The sequence below is a fragment of the Pagrus major genome, chromosome 7 (assembly GCF_040436345.1).
Source record: "Pagrus major chromosome 7, Pma_NU_1.0".
Lineage (NCBI taxonomy): Eukaryota > Metazoa > Chordata > Actinopteri > Spariformes > Sparidae > Pagrus > Pagrus major.
The window spans coordinates 21,381,882-21,401,785 of record NC_133221.1 but is presented as its reverse complement, the minus strand read 5'-3'; the positions used below and the strand labels follow the sequence as shown (position 1 = coordinate 21,401,785).

Sequence of the window (19,904 nt, the reverse complement as noted above, 5' to 3'; positions counted from 1 at the left end):
GGCAGTGGCAGGGGGCACTGATGTGAAAATCTTAAAAGGATTAGACGGGTTGGTGTTGCCAGCCAATTGGTGCTTGTCAATCTCGGAGGCCCCTGTGCGTTCCCTCTCTTGCTTGGTCCAAGCCCCCTTTCTCTCCATCGGTCAGGCTTAATGTCTGAAGCTTAAACGGACACACTAGCCTGTCCCCTCAGTGTGACAGAGTGACAGGTGGCAGATCAAGACATGAGGACAGAGAAAGGAGACAAAGACAGCGAGGAACAGGCGGCTAGAGACCGAGACAGGAGGGGGAGAGTGCCGTGTAGGCAGGGATTAGGAGACAAATAAGAGCAGAGTGACAGGAATGTGGAAAGTCATATAGATGCATTTGGCTACTGTCAACCATCATGTGTTGTTTGTTTTCAGCAGGCAAGTTTTCATTCTCATTGCTCCTTTGCAACAATTATTTTCATTGTTGTCAATATGGTTTTTCAATTGATTGATTGGTTGTTGGGTCTATAAAATGTAATAAAACGGTGAAAAATGTTGATCAGTGTTTCCCAAAGCCCAAGATGACACCCTCAAATGTCTTGTTTTGTCCACAATTCAAAGACATCCACTTTACTGTCATAGAGGAGTCGAGGAACCAGTAAATATTCACATTTTAAAAAGCTGGAATCAGAAAATGTTGTTTTTTTACCTCTAAAAAAATGACTCAAACCCATAAATCAATTATCAAAATAGTCGGCGCTTAATTTAGTTGATTAGTCGTTGCAGCTCTATTCCTTTGGATGCATTTTTTGTCTTTTTTTTTGGTGTACATTCTGCACTTATTCTATCCCAGTGCATGACTGTGGGTTATCATAATAGTCCAAACTGAACTGAGAGTGAAATGTGTGTCAAGTAACACCGCTGGTATTTCATTTAAAGAAACTGGGACAAGAGTCAGCAAAGCAAAACAAAAAAAAAAAAAAAAAAGAACTGCCTCTGCAGGATAAATAGAAACAGATAAAAATGCTACCATACTGCAGCATTAAGTTGTGGCACACACATTGCATGGGGTTGGGGTTAGGGCCTAGTTAAGCAGTTGGGGCTTTTATGGGCACTGGCTTGGGCATCTTTCCAAACGTATCCAGTGCATCACCCAGGTTTCTTTAGAGGGAGAGGGAGAGGGAGATGGGATGTAAGAAACTGCTGCCTCCACAGACGAAGACGGGGCCCTGGATAATGGTTATTATGGGACTCAGGAGTGTCAGGCTATTCTTCAGCCTCTTTACATGGGTCATTTCCTAACAGCAACTGGCAACTGGCCCAGCCACCGACACACAATAGAGCCATTCCTTGATCATTACTAGCGCACACAGTAAACACACACACACACACACATATAAATGCCCATGCACGGATTCAAATACATTAACCCAGCGTCCGCACTCTCTCATGCTCACAACACAATCCTTGTCATGTCACTCACCTGGTCTCCGGTGAGGTGACACGCGGAGAGATTCTGCTCCTCAAATGACAGGGCAGAGCGGACGTATTTGAGCCAGCTGTTGCCGTTGGCGTCCGGGCCTGTGTCCAGCGCAAACTTGACATTGCCCATGTCGTCAACCACCTGTTGGAGACAAGGGCAACAGGTTAGAAAAAAAAGAAATTGACAAATATCAACCACCAGATCAACTGGAATATTTCTATGAATTACAATTCCTGAAAAGGCTCTAAAGCAATTTTTAAGGTGCACATCAAGGTATAAAAAGGCTGTGGCAGGAGTCCGATGTCAGTCACCTTTAAGACAGACAGAGGCAACATGTCAGTGGGTGTTAGGGCCACCTAACCCTGTCAATCCCGACAACAAGAAGAGGAAAGAGGGAGAGGAGGAGAAAGGAGGAGGGAGTAGACAAACTGTGGCTTCTTTCACTTGTCTAAAGACTTTCTCTGGCACATATTGATCACCCTTTGTAACCCCTACGCCCCCCTGAGACTCCGAGAGCGGGTTTCATGTTACCCGCTTTCACAGAGAATGAAGGAGTATGGAGGCAGAAGTGAAGGAGGAAGAGGAGAAGAAGAAAATAGGGGCTTATTGTTGAGCAAAGGGAAAAAACCAAGACAGGGTAACAATGTTTTATGTATGTATATATATATATATATATATATATATATATATATATATATATATATATATATACACATATATAAGAAAGAGTATTTATGAAACAGCAGAGATCTCAATTCCTTCAACTCTTTGCTACTTTGATTGCTGTGTGTGTGTGTGTGTGCGTGTGGATGTGTATCTGTGTGTGTGGTGGAGTTCGGTGGTGCTGGGGAATCTGGGGGCGGCTCGGTTAAAACCCCCAAGCTCACCCTCACCACCAAGTCGGGGCTGAATCTCCGATTACGCCCCAGCGCTGCATGTGATACTGAGCCTGTGCGAATCCTCTGGAGAGAACTGGCCTGAGACAGAGCAACTCCTCTAATTACAACTCCCAATCAGCCTGGCCTGAGTTCAGCGCTGACCTCTAGCTTGACTCTCTGCACTGCTAATCACAGTCAAATGTCTGCTGAAGGAAATCGAGGTGTGATGGAGAAGAACCAACGAACCGCCTGACGTTTTTAGATGCGCAAAGTTCGTGAACCTCTCTAAACAGGCTGCTTTTCTCGTGTTTTTTTCTCCCAGCTCATAAAGTGTGAATGGTCATGTTCTTGTTGTCTGGGTGAGCGCGTGCAGAAGGTGTATTTTCGTGGGTGGGGGTGCAGGTGCCAAGTTTGGTGAGTAAATATGTAAAGGGTCTGGCTGGAGGTGTGGAAGAACTGCCATGTGCTTGTTTGTGCAAATGCGCCAACCGTTTTAGGCGAATGCATGCGCGCATGGTTGAGTTAACAGCTTTAGGTAACACAAATGTTGTGCTACTTTTGAGCCAAGGTGTGAGTTTACCCTTTCCGCTAAATGCGCCTGCTTTAGAATAACAATGCCTGTTAGTGCCGCGGCTAAAAATAATCAAAATCTTGCCCTGTGTTGAAAAACCCTGAAATAAACACCGTGGCTACTGCTTATGTAAATGTATTTGCTGATTATGAGAGTGGGAAAAGAGACAGTTTATGCAAATCAGTTCCTGGTTTATATTTTCTGTCTTCACACTGAGACACTCAGAAGCACATAATTTGATAACATCCACTGGAAAAGCTTATAAATAAAAATTGATCCATTCCTCACACACTCCCTCTCACATCTACAGCTACTCCCTCTTCTGCTTCCAGTTTACAACTTAAAACACTTGGCTTGATCGAGTCCAGGCCTTTATTTTATGTGTGAAAACAGTCACTGAAAACTAACCAGGCATACCCCCGCCTACACACCTACTGCTCCACCCAATATCTTTCCTGCAGGCGGAGGAGTCAGAGTGCACTTGTCACGCCGTTCCCGGGGAGCTTCGACAGGTATCGTACATGTTTTATGAACACATGGAGAAAAGCTGAGATCCAGGTGGAGTCATGGTGGGATTGTGTCTTTTCTTTAGGGGGGAATAGGTGTGGGAAGAGAGACTTACACACATGCATGAAAACTGCCATGCAGTGGGCACGGTAGTGTACACACACATAGTGGTTCCCTCCTTCTCCTACACACACACCCAAAGGGTCTGATCATGGGCTTAATGAGCAGCAGACCTGTGTGTGTGTGTGTGTGTGTGTGTGTATGTATGTGTGTGTTGTCGGGGAGGCCTGCTAACACCCTGTCTCCGGGTGGAAGTCTGATTTATAAGGCTTCAAATGAGGTGCAACAGAGAAGGAGAGCCAGAGTAAGCCCGCGGCTGATTGTTTGTTTATTTACCTTTCTTTTTCAGTTGATGAAACTCCCCCCCCACCTTCCCTACGTCATGGGGGGGAGGACGCGGGTGGAAATCATCAACTCCACGTGCAAAGGGTTTCAACAAAACAAAGCCAACAAGGCTGTTCAAAGTTAGCCCCTGAAGTCCTCTCTACTCCTTCAGATTCGAAGGCCAGAAATGGAAACTAACACTAAAGACCTCAAGAACGATGCTTCAGGAGGAAGCATGGTTAAAAAAAAAACAAAGGCGAACAGTAGATTTATTACCCAAACTGCCCATTGTAAACATCCATCACAGTTTAGAGATTCATTTCTTGGTTCAACTTTGACCTCCAGAACTTGCTGTAGTTGTGAGTGCACAATGTGAGTAATGAGGGATTATTGTCCACATCTCAGGACTGAATAAGTGGTTTCAATAAAACAGTCAGTCTTGTAAATATGTTTATTCATATTTAAATTTACTTATATATGATTGATTTACTAGTAAAAACATATTTTAAATGTTCATTTCAGAGCCTGACCAATAGTCTTATTTGATTAAACAGCATCAGGAAGTGACTCATATGACAGCGCGCGCGCACACACACACACACACACACACACACACACACACACACACACACACACACACATACACATACACACACACACACACACACACACACACACGTACCAACATGAGACACAATGAGACTTCAGTGAAAGAGAAGCAGCACTGAGTGGACAGGATGCAGAGCAAACTCCACAGGAAGCTCTGATAAGAGCACGACACTTATATCGCTCCTCACAACACAAAGGGGAACCTTTGACAGCTAGGAACCTTTAATGGATGTCTCGGCATGCCCTCTCCTCCGCCAGTTATATCTGACGGATGTGTGTGGCGCGCAGGGCTGAATTAGAAGAGGAAAGTTGCTTGTACGCGTAGACGTTGATGACAAGGTACATATTATTTTCTGTTTGACGGAGGGCAGAAAATGGAAATGGCAGCTCGGAGCGCAGTGGTGATTGTGATTTTGATGTGAGATGGAGATAGAAGCAGACTTACAGCATGTGAGACATAACTGCTAGGTTATTGTGTGTCTCTGAGGGAATATTTTTATGAAGTGTGATGTTGGTGCTTTGTTGCACTCCCCCCGGCTTTCAATGTGTGAACACACCCTAGTTTGCATGTATTTGTATATGTGCCTGTGATAGAAAGTAGTTGTTGTTGTACTGTTTCTGTCTTTTCAAATCTTGATATTGACTTAGATGTTTTCCATGTTAGGATATAGCCAATGCTTTGTTTTTAGTGTATTACATGCTTTATAGGATTGAGAAGTGATCAGTGGTGATCGGTGATTTTGCCTTGGCTTTTGCACATCAGAAGTTACCAGGTAAAACAACCACGCTTGACCATCCACCTGAGTGAAAGTCGAGCAAAGATGTCTTCTTTGGATTCAGGATGATCACACAAAGTCTCTTTTTTGAAAAAGATTAGCTAAGAGATTTCTCTAAGTTGAAGGTTTTTCTACCTGTGGGAAGCAGGAAAGCAGCACCTTGAACATGAAGATAGAAGGCCAACTCCTCTGGTTCACCTATGCATACCTATGCATATGCATACAGACGGAGGAGACATTTTCTCATACTGGCCTCAGTCAAAGAAGTGGCCGAAGAATGACAAAACGATTGCCCTGAAGAGAAGGAGCAAAAAATAGGGAACAGATTGCCTTTCAATGTGGATTTCTATAAGGAAAGACAAGGAGTAAAAAAGAGTGGGACGCAAGATAACATGCACTTCTCCTTGAAGCAGCTAGGGGGCAGCCTGGAATGAAATCTCTCCAGGTAGAAGAGCAGAAGTGGAAATGAAACTTCCCTCCTCTCTCTGCAGCTGTACACACACACGTATACAAAAACAAAATATAAAAATGGTAGACAAAGTAAGAATTACATGCACGCACACACACACACACACACACACACACACACACACACACACACACACACACTCTTTACCCCGACGAAAGGGCCAGTCATGGAAACATAGCAGTGACAGTGACAGATTGAGTGGCTGTGAAATGGGCTGCGGAACTGGTTGTTAGAGGTGTTGCAAATTAAGGCACAGGACGACTAACAAGAAATAAAGAAGTGTGTGTGAGAGTGTGTATCCTTTCTGGAGAAGGGTCTGTTTCCAGTTGGGAGGCCCCTTTAACATGCACGCACACACACACACACACACACACACACACACACACACACACACACACACACACACACACACACACACACACACACACACACACACACACACACACAGGCAGACTAATAAAGCGTCTGACAGAGTACAGATCCCCACAGCCTCCAATGTGTTTCTGCACATCCACATGTATGTGTGTGTGTTTGAATACGCCTGTGTGTGATGGATGGGGGCCTGCAGAGATGACCCTACCCTGCCACATCACTCAACAGTCTAAATGAGTGTGTGTCTGTCCACATTTGTGTGTGTGTGTGTGTGTGTGTGGAGGTGAGAGGTGGACAGATACACAAGGGGGCCTGTCAATAAATGTTCCCTAAGAGCAGGAAGGGAAAAGACAGAATAAAAGACAGAAAGAAATAGAGAGAACAAGAGATTATTCATATCTTATTAACTTTAGTGGTCTCTGGGTGAAAATGATGAGGATGAACAATAAGATGAAGAAAGAAAGATGCACATAAACTGATGAAAGTATCTTAAATCTTAATGCTTGTTAGTAAATCTGCGACGACTGTGTTTATGTCTATGGATATGAGTGTACATGTACGGTACATATAATGTTATAATAGTTTATATAAACAAGTATTTCTACATGAATACACAAGTTGTTTTTTACAGGTTAACACAGGAGGATGTGCAATCAGAGGCTTTGAGATTATTTCTGAACATCATTTCACAAGCTCAAAATCTTTGAGAAAACACTACACACACATTGCTTCACAACAAAAATGCAAGATTGATGAGGGAGAAACCACACACCTGAACAGTTATGGGAGAGTTGATATATAGCTTGATAAGGCTTCGTTTAATTTCAGTTCTTTCAAATCCATCTTTCCACCTGAGTGCATCAGGTTTTTTATCAATAAAGAGAATTTTGCTGTTCTCAAGTCCACAGTATTTGTCAAGCATGACTCATTCATTTTCTTACCCAAATTTTCCCAGCCAGTCCAGAGATTTAAACAGACACAAGCCCAGTGTTAATGCTACCCATCCTGATATGAGACTTATTAACTGATTTTTTTCCTTCTCCTTCTGTCCATCTGATTCCTTGCTTTTCATGCATGTACTGCACATACACAAAAACACACCAAACCACCTGCACAGCATAGCAACAAAAAATATAAACATAGCAGTCAAATGTAGCAGTTGAGAATTTGTTTGTCCAGCTAAATTCAAATTGCATTCAAATATTATTCAAATGTGTTCTTCAGACAGCTTAAACGTGAGAAGATGCATGCACTTGAAGCGTCTTAGCCCATCAAATCACGCTCACGATATGTCTTTTATTAATAAATGTGTTAAAGAATTTAACAACAAAGTCATTAAATTACAGATTAAGCTGTCACACATTAAAATGAAAGATTTGAAATATTTTCAGTGAGTCCAAATAAAGAGAATCAGTAGCAGAGCCAAAGTGTTTCATCGGGAGGAGCCATACCATGAGTATAGATTTGGCCTTTAAAAATTGAGTGTATATGTGCATATATGTGTGTGTGTGTGTGTGTGTGTATGTGTGTAAGGCCAATTACTGATGCTGGTAATAGTACACCTGTGTAGCCATGTCTGGCAGCCTAATGACAGCTAAAGAGGAAACAGGCTGTAAATCCACACACACACACACACACACACACACACACACACACACACACACACACACACACACACACACACACACACACACACACACACACACACTTTCTTTTATCCTTGTGTGGAATATCACATATTTCTTGTTTGTCTTCACTGTATGGTGAGTGTCTATACCCTCTATGAGCGTAAGTATGTATGCAAGGTGTTGGAGTGTGTACATATGTATGCATGGTGTGTGTGAAGGTGAGTGAAGGCGTGTTAAATGTGACCCATTTTATCTGGGCCGGGCAGCCATCGACATAATTAAAAACCAGGCAGGCAGGCCAGGGAGGGCCTGGGGCCTTGTAAAAGCCATCTGGGTTGTAGTGTGTGTGTACGTGTGTGTGTTTCTACATGTATTGTGAGTGTCAGAATGTGGCCCGGCTCACTAATGACCCAACTTGCTTCTCTTAAATCAGCGTCTCCGCAGTCAGCTATCATTTGTGGTGAGTGTGCATGTGCCACACTGGAAACAGCATGTGGAAAGTTCCTGTTTCTATCTCCCACACTCACCAAATCATCATAAAGTCGAATCTCATTTTGTCTGAGTTTGACACATCTAAGTTTTCCCTTTGAGTGAGACAACAGTTCCAATGCAGGTGGGGAATACAAGGCTTAATGTGGGGGTTTTTGTTTTCATTTCAGAATTGTTGAATGTGGTAGATATAATGATAATATAATAGTTCCCAGATAACGTCACAGCATTTAAATTAGCTCCTGGATGATGTAATAATAAAACACAAACCTGATATATCAAAATACCAACTACTAAGGATTATTACATTAACATGTTTCAAAACATTTTGACTTATTAATCAATCAAGTTACCCAGTAGCACCTCGTCATTACTTTTGCCTTATATGATCAGTAGTTGCATTAGTTTTCTCTGCTACTCTTCTACAGCAGAAGGTCAGACATCAATTTTGCCTCTAACTGCAAACAAATCAGAGGCAGATCACATATATTTCACCAGAGTAAGCACTAACCATTGCTAACTGTAGCTGCTGTTAGCTTGCAGTCCAGACTGGGAGCTGGAAGTGGTATGATGATAAAGGACGGGCTGGGGCTAACTGGTTAGCGTGCTAACTTCACGGATATCTCTGCAACACAATATATCCGCATCTTTGAAATAACGTCAAAATTCTTTATTTGCATTCCGTTGATCATTTTAGATAATTCTAAACTTAAATTCCTACATATTGCACCTTTAAAATCTTTTAATAACCATGTTTCAGGTCTGGGTTGCTTTTATACCTAATTGAAACAGCACAGGAGCTTTTCATGTGTACAGCCAGTGATTACATATCTGCAGCCACGCTGTGTTATTTTTAGCATCACGCCACCACGTCCACCTCCGCACCCCTGCAGCTCATCTGAATGAGCAGGTTGCCATGTGCCGGGTTGCCAGGTTAGGGTAGCTTTAAACAGGAAGTGTGCGAGCTTTAAAAGAAGAGAGGCAGCGAGTTTTCAGGCTGGACCTCGTTAATGAAATGGCTTTGTGTTATTTACAGCCCCTTGTTAAAAGGCTGGATGAGTGTGTGTAAGAGTGTCTGTGTGTGTGTGCGCATTCATGCTTGTGTATGTTGTGTGTCCGTGCAGGTGTATGTGCTAATGTGCGCGACTTTTTGCCTGTGTACATGTGTGTTTTTATGCATGTGTGATGTGTTCAGTGCGTGTGTGTGTGTGTGTGTGTGTGTGTGCAGAGGTTACCATCATGCCATGTCTGTTTTACTGTCGGACAGCCTTTTACAGGCCGGCCTTTATGATATGTATTTAGGGCAATTAGTGAGCAGATATATTGGCTCATTATAGTGAAGCAGGTGCAGTGTAAATGGGGAAATATATGAACAGTACATCAGGGTCACACACTCTGTCTGTGGCGTTTGAAGAATAACAGCTAGACTTATGTGTGTGACAAACAGCAGCACACATACTGAGCTCAGTGAGAACCAGACTGAGGAGACATTTTCTCATACTGGCCTCTGTCAAAGAAACCATATGATCAACGAGGAACATTTATCACATTTTAGAATGGCTAAAATAATTGTTAACAGGCTCAAGAGGAGAACAAAGTGAGTTAACCAGTTGAATATTCACTGAGCGGGAGGCAGAGTTAGTTAAGAGTATGCTGATTGGCTGGAAGGAAGGCACAGTGAGCAAAGTGGTTGTTTATTGGCTACAAGGACAAATGTTTGATGGGGCCGCTGGGCTTGTCCACACACACAGACACACATGTATATAGCGAATTACTGCCAGTGTTGTAAAAAGTACTTAAAAGTCCTACTTGAGTAAAAGTAACGATACTGTGTTGAAATATTGCTCTGGTAAAAGTGAAATTCACTCATACAAACAGTAAGTAAGTAAGTAAAACTTCATTTATATAGCACTTTTCTAAACACAAGTTACAAAGTGCTTTACATCAACAATAATATAGATAGAAAACAAATTACAAAGGAAGTACCAAGCACGGAGTCGTGCAATACAAAACATAGTCAAAGAGACAGAGACAGACACAGAGAGTTACATTCCATCACTGATTACTACATGTATAATAAATGTTTCTTTTTTTTTGATTTTCCGTTGTCAATAGGCCTTTTTTTTACGAGACAATCCCAGTGAAACTTACACATCTCAGCAACTTCAGGCTGGGGCCATGAAAGCTGGGAAATGTTACATATAATACTTATACTACTTACTTATACTTATGTTTTCAAGAGAAAAATGACGAGTGTATGTGTGTTTTTATGTCATTGCAGTACACATTTTGTGTGCTTTAATGTAAGAGCATTTTGTTTAACTTCCACCTTTTGAGTCATGTATTAGCTGACATATAATAATACCAACTAATATATATGATTACATTAATAGGTTTCAATACCTTTTGACTTATAATTCAGTTAAGTTACCCTACAGTTATGATCTTTGCATTATCGTATTGTCATTAGCTGCAGACGTTTTATCCTGTTTTGTGTGCACATGTGTGTTTTTGTGTGACTGCAGTCCACAGTTATTGTGTTCCATACTGTTTGCATTCTCTGGAATAAAACAAAATACGACAACAAAACAATGCAATGTGTTCCAAACCAAGAGTCATACCTTTCAACAAGCCATCCTGAAAATGGTTATTTTAATTTATTTAATTAAACATCACAATCAGGAGGGTAAAACATCTACAAATTCAAGCATATAATGCATGTCAGCAGTCATATCTTTCTCTTTTCTGAGTTGTCGAATAGTACGGTGGATATAAAGTCTAACTTCCTGAGCTCAGGCAAAGCAACTAAATCAATCAAGCCTAATGCATCCATGCCAAGAATAATGGGAAATAATAAGACAAGGAAGCTTGCATTCAACACGGACACAACTCGACCTCCACTCTATCGACTGACATCGGAAGGGAACCACAAAATGGGACAATTCCTGGAACTGTGCAAACACAAATAGGGAAGTGGTGCTCGCCACAAATTTGTAGAGCACGTAACACTATCAATTATTTATTAACACCCTAATAAAGGAATACTTCCTTCAACAACATTTGCTTTTGTGATACAATGGGGAATGATGGAGGGAGAGAGAAGCAGAGATGCAGCAACAAAAGCTATTCATTTACATTTGTAGTGATCTAAACCAGACAACAGGGGTTTCCATTATGAGCTGAAAGAGAATTTTTCCCTATGCAAGTCAGCTGCTGCTCAGTATCAAACAACATTGGCCTCAACATTTATCCCAACAAGTGCTTCAGTCCTTGACTCTCAGACAATCGACTGATACAAAACAGAAGATGTCATGTCCAGTCAACTTCATTAAAGACCATTTTTTGGGTGAAATTTTGGTCCCTGTGTTGTAGAAAGTTTTGTGGCACCAGATCAATCAGTTGGCAGGACAGCAGAGAGATGAGAAACGTAAACTCTTTGAGATACACACCATTCAAAGTGAGGAGAACCTGCAGGAGAGTGATAGACACATATTCCTCCTTCTTTTTGTCTCGTAGTCTTCCTCGCTTTCTTGTCAACCATGCTCCAGCCGGGTTTATGCAGGAGGTTTGAGTTTGAGAGCGAGCTCAAATCGCCCAAAAATGCATTGTGCAGTAAGTTGGTGCCCAAAAGAAAAAGAAAAAAAAAAAAACATTTTAAAGCAGCTAGCCAGCACAGCATGTGGCAGAACCCCTGTGTGGCTGCAGGCCTGGGACTTATTGGAACCATCTGAACAGAACACTTCATTTACCGAAACAAGCAGAATCCACTTTCTCCTCTCACAACCTCTTCCTCACCTGTAGTGAGTGACCAGACTTTTACTACTCAGTCTGATGACCTAATATAAAGACGTTTACGAATTTGAGGGACATGAACTTGGCTCAATAAAAAAGCCTCATCATTAAAAAGGCCATACCCTAATTTGTAAAGACCAATTTATTTAGATTAGATATTGCAGGTTTTTAATTTTTAGTCACATAATTAATATAAAGTAATAACAATAATTTCTCCCCCAAACAACTGTTTTAAAAGAAGTGAAATTGGTATTAGATAAAATAAACACACCAAACTAAACCTCCTGTTCTTATCATACATTGTTACATGAAAATGTGACAGGACACTGGCCATTTCTGCAGCATGAGAAAAGCTTTGTTTTAATGTATTTGCTGCTATTGCAGTAAAACATGTGTCATTAGCAGAACACTTCTGTCAACTTGTCTTGGGCTGACAAACTGTAGATGGGCAGGTAGAGACTGGCAAAATTAAAGCTACTTACGACCATAATACAGCAATATGTTGTACATGTAGAAAATGTACAATCAATATCAAGTTGTTATATATAACGGAAACCCAACTTTGTTTTATTAAATCCAGAGGAAACACACACAGTTAGGCAAAATATAATCCATTAACGTGGAATTTAGAGGTAAGAAAAGCTATATATCCCAAAAGACAGCCTCATCAACATTTGATGCAGCGCATCATTATTGTCTGCAGAACAAGTTAATAACAAGCTTTAATCCCTTAAATGTATCTATAAAGTCCACCCCTCCCCTCCTTTTTCTGTGAGAGAAAATAAAACATGTTCTAACTCTTGACTCCTCTGTCCGGCGATGGTGAGGAGAGGTGCTCTGCCCAGAAGGATTAGCTGTAGCCGCAGAAGCATACGTGATGCTATGAGACGTGTTACTCTCCTCGAACAGGATTAGAAGAATATCTGGCTATTCTCATTTCTACCAAAGGATAATTTTGTGTGTGTGTTCTCATCTGTGCTCCGTGTGTGGCTGCTGAACATAGGCCTGCCTATCTAAGCATGTCTCAGTCCAATACTATAACCTCTGTCTACACACATGTTGGTCTGGCCCTCCCCTCCTTTCTGCCCGACTGGGGGCTGAGACTAGCCAGGACAGGAGGGCCAATAAAGCTTACTCTCTGAGTGTTGGGCCTGCTGGCGAGAAGCAGAGGAAAAGACCTATTTCACTGTTGTGTAAACCATTGTTTCATTTCCACACTTCTCTCTCCCTCTCTCTGCTCTGATATTTCACAGGGTTTTTGGCCCTCGTTCAAGTGTGAACACAATACAGCTATTGAGATCATGACTCGCACCTCCTGGCCTGAGCCAGGCCCAGCGCTAGCTTTAGAGCCCGTAGCTAACACCTCGTGCTAAAAAACATGACATATTGATGTCTTCCTTTTCTTTCATGTCCTTAATTTTTGTTTTGACTCAGGATGCGCCACATTCCTGGATGCGCCACATCCCCCCCTCCCCATGCCTTCACCCTAACTTTCACTCTGGAGGGCCCCAATGTGCAGGTAATGGATCCTACTTGACCACCTCCACCCAGAGGCCCATATATCTAACTTTTAATTAAGAACGCTCATCCCCTCTCCTGAGAGAGAGGCTAACGGTAGAATAGGCAGGGGGTAGCTGTGTTTGAGTGTACTGTGTGTGTGTTGCAGAAGAGCCCTGCAGCCATCTGGTTTGTGTTAGACACAATATTAAGAGTGTGTCAGTGGCCAAGGCCGGGCTGATGGCTATCAATCTGCCCTTTAATGTATGATGGGATATATGGAGGGATGGATGGATATGGGCCCCCCTCAGAGAAGCTAATGGCTAAACGGGCGCATTAAGGTGATTGAGGCCCGTGGTGGAGATGGGGCCCATAGTGGAGCTGCACAAGGAGGCTTGAGGGGCCTTCCCATCTCCTATGGCCTTGAAGCCATTGGAAATGGCAGGATAGCTGTTATGGGGATGGATGAGAGGAAGGATGGAGGGAGGAAAACACAGCAGAGAAGTGGAGATGGATACCAAAGCGTAACGCTAAGGCAGCAGGAATTAATTGTGTTGATTAATCGTTAATCGCATTTCTTTCTTCAAGCAAAACAAGAAATTTGAAGACAATTTTTCTGTCATTTTACATACATATGGGATTACACATCTAAAAAAAGATCAACAGATTGAACAATATTTATTATAATTATTAGTTGTTCATCAGTCAAATAAAAGGTAATCAACAATCATACATGGCCATAAGAAAACACTGCATGAGCTTTTAATTTGCGAGAAAGAAAAAAAAAGAGAGGGAGGACAGAACAGAGAGAGATAAATGAGGAGGAGGAGCAGCTGTTGACACAAGCCCTCTCCTCTCTGTCAGATAAGAGATAACTGGGCTGCAAGTGTTTAGACGCACCATTAGTGGTGTCATCAATCACACACACATATACATTCACACACACATACACACAGAGTGAGAAGATGGAGGAGGATTACTGGGGGGTGACACAACATATTGCTCTATTACTGCTTCAAGCTTGTCAGACTACATCCTTTTCTTTACAGCTCATCACACACACACACACACACGCACGCACGCACACACGCACACACGCACACACGCACACACGCACACACACACACCCTCTCTGTAGCTGCTGGAGAGCATTCAGTCCCGTTCATCTGCGCTGCAAAGCACAAAGCCAACCAGCATCAGAGACTTGATGCTTGCTTGCAGCATATCTAGAGACTCTTAATCCCACTGTGGCATAAGAACACAGGCAGCAGTCCGTCATCAAACTGGGCTGAAGAGCAGATTGATGTATTTATGGGATTTTATTTAAAATTTTGTCTCGCTCTCCTTGATGTGCTCTTGTGTTTCAGAGTTAAGGAGATATGCTAATGTTGCAGAGGGTTACTACTCTTAATGGGCATACAGTAATTGTCTTTATTTGTGACTGCATACAATACATGTGGGAGGTTTATGTGTGTATGCACATTAAACTGTAGTTAACAGTTATATATTATTCATTGTATGAACTTTCATTATATTACTTTCAGAGCTACAGCATGCAGTCAGAGCTAGATATGCAGAGTAGGAGCTGGGTACACAGGGGTCATGGAGGACAGACAAAGGGCGCAGATCCAATGTTTACTCCCACCTGGATACTTCTCATTAAAAGCTCAAACGGCCCACGGCATCCAGGTCGCCATTAAAGTCACACCACAACAACAATGACTTTCAAACTATCCTTTGACTAATAATGCTGTCATTACAAGTTACTTGTGGCTTTGTAAAGACCAAAAAAACTTTTTTTGGAGTGGTCCTGGGCTCCCCGTGGTCACATTAAAGGCTAAGGCATAATTTGGCCATTCACTAACCAGTCTTGGAGAATTCTTCCCTTAAGGAACACAATCAGGCATAATTGGCCAATCAACATTGTGAACAAACACAACTATATACCTCACACAGTGAGGCTGTTGGATACAGTCATGCAGACAAGACTTCAACCTAAAAAATAAACAGTATTACTGGTATTTTCTTGAGGTTATACACTGTTCTGTTAGGAGGCTGGCTGACTGAAAAATATGACACATGAAATGTATTTTGTTTTTAAAGCAGAGAGATGAACAGAGTTATGGACAGTGGAGGGAAGAGACAAAGAAGCAATAACCTTTCATTCCTTTCAGTGCCTCATCACTTTACCCACAATTTTTCTTTAAAGGTAAAATCACGAATATGTCTGAGAAATTAAAGATATGGTAACATATGGATGTATATAATTACACTGTACTACTGTAAAATCTTGAAAAAAATTGATAGGTAACAGATTTCAGTATGTTATGAGTTTTGGTGATGAGTTGATCCTTTAAGTCACAGATAATGCCTTTTACTTTTGGCTTGAATGTACCTTCAGTTTTTTTAGGAGATGATAACTCAAATTACTCAGCCACAGTTTGTCGAAAAGTGATGCAAATATCGAGCATTTAAAATAGCGTAAAATATTATTTGAAATAAATCCCGTCTATTGGGTGAAAACATCCAAAATGTCCCAGTTTTTCAAGTTCAGTTGAGGTATCGGTCAAGCAGGCGCTTTCAAAAACTGATCAACTCAAATCTCCATGGTTGTCTTTTCTTTCTTGTTTTTTTTTTTTTAAAGTTGTACATTTGGAGATACGAGGCTTCCACCCGACAACGGGGAAATGAATTAAACTGATGCCAGTAAATAGAAGCTGATCTATGAGGCTGTTTGAGAGTGATCAATAACACTGAGGACACTTAAGGTGCAGCGTGTCATCGCTCAGCACTTAGACATCATTATCTATTATTGACTAACTATTGATCAGTTCACCCCAAAGGAGTCAATACAAGCACAGCAGACTTAATTTGATAGACTTTGTATAGTCAATTGAAAGTATTATAATTTCAGAGGGTTCACTCATCCTGGATGTCGAGAAACTCTTTCCATGTGTTTTGGCACTGTTTCAGTACTTAAGTGCACTGCGTGCATTTTATAACTGCAATAAAATGAACATAATGGAATTCATTTATGTAAACAACTTCAGTATGAGTTTATATGTATGTACACGTGTGTGAATGTACAGTATGGCTCTCTTAATGTTGGCTTGAGCTTGTTAGTTGTACTAATTACTCCAAACAGCACAATGGATCTTTTTAGCCTGAGGGGCGTATCCACTGTGACCTCCCCGTGTGCTGGAGCTCAGTGGTCCTGGGGGGTATTTAGGAGGTAAACATGTTGACTGCACCTCTACTCCACCATACCACCATCCATTTAGTTCCCCACATGTCCAATTAACGAGCCACTAGCTAATTTGGGGTTGGTGCATATATGTAAATGAAAGGCAAACAAAAGGAATGGGTGATGGATGACAAGAAAGGGGGCTTGGGAAGGGTCCATGTGGGACACTTAGCACCGCAACACTAATTAAAAAGCCATAGCACTGTGAGCACTGAGGTGACTCATTAGCCGCAACCTGCTTCTGAGCCACATGGCACACTGAGTGCTAACGCTAGCTATCTGTGAAAGAAGGAAAGCCACATAGAGAAAGAGAGAAAAAAGAAAACAGTAAGGGAATGATGGACGTGGGCATTGTGCTAGACTGAGGTGTCCATGTGGGCATATAAGCCCAGCCAAATTAGCTTGGTTGCATTAGCCCTCCTGCGCCATTAGCCATTAGTTTAGTGCAGGGGGTAGCAAGCTGAAGAAAGGTTACCATAAGCATGGCAATTAGGGCTATAATAGGATAAACAACAACCTGGCCAATGGAGGGAGCGAAGCAGAACACAGTGTAGCGAGTGATTACAGAGGCCAAGTGTGCGGAGGTGGGTGACTTCAGCTATATTGATCTGTGGCACCGCGGTGGAGGGAGCTCAAAGTGGCACCCACTGAGCCTGCATGGCTTCTCTGCTCAGTGGAGACAATGCCAACAGCTTCTACAGGAAAACACAGGCACAAACAGATGTGCTCTTATTCTCTCATACCTGCAAGCGCACACACATGCACGCTGTACACGAACGTGTGTGTTTGTGTGTGCATAGTATGCAACGTAGCCTGTGTGAGTGACTGGTGTCTGTGCCTGTGTGGTGTGTGTTTCTCCTCTGGTGATTCATTTCATCTCAGTATGAATTGTCACGGTCTTTCACCTGCTGCTCTTTATAAAACGTAGCCATCTCCTAACATTTACTTCATCGTTGAACAACAAAACCTCCAGAAATACCATTTTCATAGAGGAGGACCAGGAGGAGAAGGAGGAGAAAAAAAAACAGGCAGGAGAAACAAATGCTGTGGGATCAATGGTGCAAAAAATTGTTTTTATCGAATGCTGCGTGGCTCACATTTCCTGCAGACACAGATAAGAGAATGGGAGCAAGCAGAACCTTCTGTGTAGTTGTGTACGTGTGTCTGTGGTTGGTAGGGGGAGAGAAAGAGGGGGCAAGAAAATAAATGAGATTATTGATGTTACATGTCAAATATAATTGCTGAGATTTGAGCAAAGAGGAGGAGAGGGGCAGGCTGATGGGCTCGCTGATCCGTGGAATGCTTCATTTGGGAGAAAGGCCAACAAGTCACCGAATTTGGATTGTGACCTCCGGTGTGTGCATACAGTATGTGTGCGTGTGTGATACTGTGGGGGAATGAGATCGCTTAGCCTCCAAACTGAGGTGTTAACTTTTAAACTTTAACACACATACACATGCACACACACAGACACACAGACACACACACACACACACAGACACACACACACACACACACACACACACACACACACACACACACACACACACACACACACACGTCTAGATTGTATGTCATAATCCCAAAACAAGGCGTCAGAGTCACAGTCTGTCAGATGTAATATGTTCTGATGTTTGCCTGTGCATGTACTCTTCATTTTTCACCTCTCAGGTCAGACTTTAGAACGATCCTCTGAGGCCGTAAAGCATTCATGCTTTATTTCCCCTGTGGATCGAGCTGAAATCAAAGAAGAGCTGAATGATGACACTCAAAGCAGCACAGGATCTGTTCATTTCCTGATCAGGTGCAGCTTTAACTGCTACATTACAGAAACTTTTTAGGGCTGTAACTAATGAATATTTTCATTTTTAATCTGGTGATTATTTTCTCAATTAATGTTTTATAGAATGTCAGAAAATGAAGAAAATTGTTGATAACCCAAGGTTACACCCTGAAATCTCTTTTGTTTTGTCCACAATTCAAAAATATTCCGTTCACAGTCAAAGAGCAGTAAAGAAACCTGAAAATATTCACATTTGTAGAGGCTGGAATCAGAAAGTGTTTTTTTTCTTAAAAAATTACTAAAATAGATTAATCGATCATCAAAGTAGTTGGAGATTAATATAATAGTTGATAAATAGTCAATTAACTGATTAATAGTTGTAGTTCTAAAACGTTTCAGTTGAACAGAAGTACGCTCACGATATAAGATACAGTCGATCATACCTTTCCAGTTTGAGACTGACAGCTACTGAATTACATGAGATGAAAAAGCGATGGCAAACATTTAGATAAAGATAAAGATAGATAAACAGATGGATGAATGGATCGGTGTGTGTATGTGAATATGTGTGTGTTTTGGATAGCGTACAATGAAAGTCCCATAGCTGGTGGCTGCAGTCCCAAAGAGAGAGATGTTCAGAAATTGTATGAAATTATTGATTAAATGCAATGCCAAATAGACATCCTGTCTGTGTGTGTGTGTGTGTGTGTGCGTGTCCACTCACAAAGACACATTCACAGGCCCGATGGCTCCGGAGAGGTTTGGGCTTCGTGATGGAGTCAGAAATCTCATCTCATTCACAAAGCAAACATTCCAGCTTTGCAGCGCTTTTCAACACTTTCCACTAATTCTGCTCATTTCCAGCGTACATCGTCTTCGAAAGTAAACAGCGACTCTCTCCTGCAGGAAAATCTCAAATCCTAACCTTATCCCTCTTAAAAGGTAACGTTTTCCAGCTCAGTGGCCAAGGTGGCTCGATCATTATTTAAATGTCAAACGTCAGCATCGACTTCAGGACAATTTGTTCCTTTTAACAGAGAGATGTGTTTGTGGCAACAGAGGAGTGTTATAAAGACACACATGAGAGAAGGAGAGCTGTGCCTGATGGTTTATACACTGTAGTTCAAATTGACTTCAGCAGGCCTGAACTGTCCATACATACAAAGGAAATATGTGAGGATTTCAGTAGGAGACAATTATGCTGTAAATATGGCAACGTGGTGTTGTAGCTGCAGTGTACAGTTCAGTTTGAAAGAGTAGCCAGCAATGACACAGCCACAAATTATATAATATTATTCTATTGTGTTTTCAAAAGAAAAAAGTCAAAAGATTAAAACAAAAAAAAGGTTTTAAGACCCTTTCAAGCTGCAATGGTTAGTCGATTAGTCAACTGAGAGATAATTTGTTGTCAATTATTTTAGAAATTGATTAATCTTTTAAGTAATTTTTCAATAA

At 41.7% G+C, this 19,904-nt stretch overlaps 1 protein-coding gene across 1 annotated transcript in view; it reads right to left on the bottom strand.

Moving 5' to 3' along the window:
* Positions 1-19,904, bottom strand: part of prdm16 (PR domain containing 16) — a 121,811-nt gene that overhangs the window by 21,684 nt on the left and 80,223 nt on the right. The window contains exon 4 of the mRNA XM_073471030.1: positions 1,451-1,591. Within this exon, the coding sequence (XP_073327131.1) occupies positions 1,451-1,591 (141 nt within the window). The remainder of the gene's footprint in view (positions 1-1,450; positions 1,592-19,904) is intronic.